General features: G+C 39.6%; 3 protein-coding genes across 3 annotated transcripts in view; 1 reads left to right on the top strand and 2 right to left on the bottom strand.

The window, feature by feature from the left end:
* Positions 1-2,500, bottom strand: part of LOC128368283 (titin-like) — a 162,565-nt gene that overhangs the window by 31,555 nt on the left and 128,510 nt on the right. The window lies entirely within an intron of this gene.
* The window catches only part of LOC128367622 (interferon-induced protein 44-like), a 216,038-nt gene that overhangs the window by 155,495 nt on the left and 58,043 nt on the right, over positions 1-2,500 (top strand). The gene's annotated exons all lie outside the window — the stretch shown is intronic.
* The window catches only part of LOC128367616 (kinesin heavy chain-like), a 21,835-nt gene continuing 20,202 nt past the window's right edge, over positions 868-2,500 (bottom strand). Inside the window, exons 25-27 of the mRNA XM_053328230.1 lie at positions 2,027-2,073; positions 1,866-1,985; positions 868-1,001 (exon numbers count right to left, since the gene is read on the bottom strand). Of these exons, the coding sequence (XP_053184205.1) occupies positions 1,872-1,985; positions 2,027-2,073 (161 nt within the window). The 3' untranslated portion in view covers positions 868-1,001; positions 1,866-1,871. The remainder of the gene's footprint in view (positions 1,002-1,865; positions 1,986-2,026; positions 2,074-2,500) is intronic.

The following is a 2,500-nucleotide window of genomic DNA, read 5'->3' as shown; positions in this document are numbered from 1 at the left end:
AGAAATACAACCATGGAAGATAATAATGTATTAATGTTATAATCTCATTTACAGACTTTAAACATGTTATAACTTTATTAACCTTCACAGTGTTCAGGTTAAACTCATCTGAGCTTTCTACGGTGGCCTCGAGTGTCCAAAACTCAAACTGCTTTATTGTAAATATGTTTGCACTCAGAGAAAGTTAAAGGTTTAATATTAAATACTGTTTTATCTTTAAATACATGAGCAGAGATCATTATGAATAACATCATAATATCATCTAATCTCATAAATACTTTTGGTTTAAAGACAAATTATAAAAGAGAATAAGAACAAATGTTTAGTTTAATACAGTTTAATATTAAATAAAAGCTTTATTAAACAGATTCTTGTATTAATTAGAGACGGTAGTTAGTTTAAATGTCATGTGGCAGCGCTGCTCATCGTTAGACTCACTGAACACGATCACTGATCAATACTCACTAACACTAACACTGAGACATCTATAAAACTGTTATAAATAAATAAATACATAAATTAATTAATAAATACATTTGTGTGATAAAACATCAAATAAATAAAAATATAAATGTTTCATATTTCACATAAAAACAAATTAAATAAAAAGTTTTGATATTTAAAAAAATAAAAAGTTAAAACATGTAAAATGTTTCTCATCACGTCAAACGATATTTTATGATTCAACAAATTATGATTTTTTTTTTCTCATAACTAAATTTATTTTAACTTTTTTATCTCCAAATGATTTTAATGTGAAACTTTTATTCAGATTTTAAATTGTAATAATTAGTTTTTAAACTCACAACTAACAACAAGCTGTAAACAGGAAGTTCCAACATCAACCCGACAACCCTTCAGAATAAAGCGGCTTACAGCGGTGAGGTTGTTCTCTAGAGACGGTTCAGAGGAAGAGAGAAAGCACTTCAGGAGGAATGTGAAGAGGAAACTGGTTCCAGTAAAGGCCGACTGGTGAAACAAACTGATCCACAATCTGCTGCCTGCAAGAGATCCACAAAACTTTATTAACCCTTCGTAGGTCACACCAAGAAAATGCTGTTTAACACATGAACATTCTACCAAAAGGCCACCAGGGGGCGACCGTCTCTATACAAGTCAATGGAGAAGAAACTTAGAGCTGCATTCTATCAAAAGGCCACCAGGGGGCGACCGTCTCTATACAAGTCAATGGAGAAGTAACTTAGAGCTGCATTCTATCAAAAGGCCACCAGGGGGCGACCGTCTCTATACAAGTCAATGGAGAAGTAACTTAGAGCTGCATTCTATCAAAAGGCCACCAGGGGGCGACCGTCTCTATACAAGTCAATGGAGAAGTAACTTAGAGCTGCATTCTATCAAAAGGCCACCAGGGGGCGACCGTCTCTATACAAGTCAATGGAGAATTCACCAACTTCTCACTTGATTTCTAACCTCAGTAAACGTTTTCAAAATGTGTTTATGGTCTCAATCGCTAGTTTAAAGCCTTCTTCAATGCAGTATGATGTTCATTTGGGACATTTTGGCCTCCCTGATTTTATATGTGATGATAAAGCAGGGTATGCATTAGGGCGGGGCTACGTCCTGATTGACAGGTGAAACTTGGTAGGGGGCGGGGCTTCAGCGGACTTGGAGGCCACGCCCACAGCGTTTGGGAGCAGAGAAAGAGGCTGATTTTTACACAACTTTGAAGCCTAATTTCATATATTTGGTGATTTTTTTAATCATTCAAATTTGGCAGGGTGGTTAACAACACACTTTTCTGTGGTATGTCAAACTCAGAACACATATTTATTCTTACTTTACACAGACTTTAATGGTTCATAGATTTAGAGCTGAGCAGACGTATGAAGGTTTAACAGACTCACCTGCAGCTACTTGCTGTGCTGCTGCTGCTGCTGAGCTCGTTGTTGCTGAGCAGGTTGCTGTCGGGGGGAGTGATGACGAGGACTGGAGGGGCCCCCCCCTCTGATGGGAGCCACCCCCCCCTCTGATGGGAGCCGCCCCCCCCTCTGATGGGAGCTCTGGCCGATGCTGAGGAGGAGACCACCTGATGTCCAGCTCTGATTGGCTTAGCTGCAGTGAGACAGGTGAGTTAACCATCCTCAAGGACTCATTAAACCTCATCAAGGATTCATTAAACCTCCTCAAGGACCCTTTAAACCTCCTCAAGGACCCTTTAAACCTCCTCAAGGACCCTTTAAACCTCCTCAAGGACCCATTAAACCTCCTCAAGGACCCATTAAAGCTCCTCAAGGACTCATTAAACCTCCTCAAGGACTCATTAAACCTCCTCAAGGACCCTTTAAACCTCCTCAAGGACCCATTAAACCTCCTCAAGGACCCATTAAAGCTCCTCAAGGACCCATTAAAGCTCCTCAAGGACTCATTAAACCTCCTCAAGGACCCTTTAAACCTCCTCAAGGACCCTTTAAACCTCCTCAAGGACCCTTTAAACCTCCTCAAGGACCCATTAAACCTCCTCAAGGACCCATTAAAGCTC

The sequence above is a fragment of the Scomber japonicus genome, chromosome 11 (assembly GCF_027409825.1).
Source record: "Scomber japonicus isolate fScoJap1 chromosome 11, fScoJap1.pri, whole genome shotgun sequence".
NCBI lineage: Eukaryota > Metazoa > Chordata > Actinopteri > Scombriformes > Scombridae > Scomber > Scomber japonicus.
The sequence above is the reverse complement of the archived record's forward strand: the minus strand, read 5'-3'. Positions and strand labels throughout refer to the sequence as shown.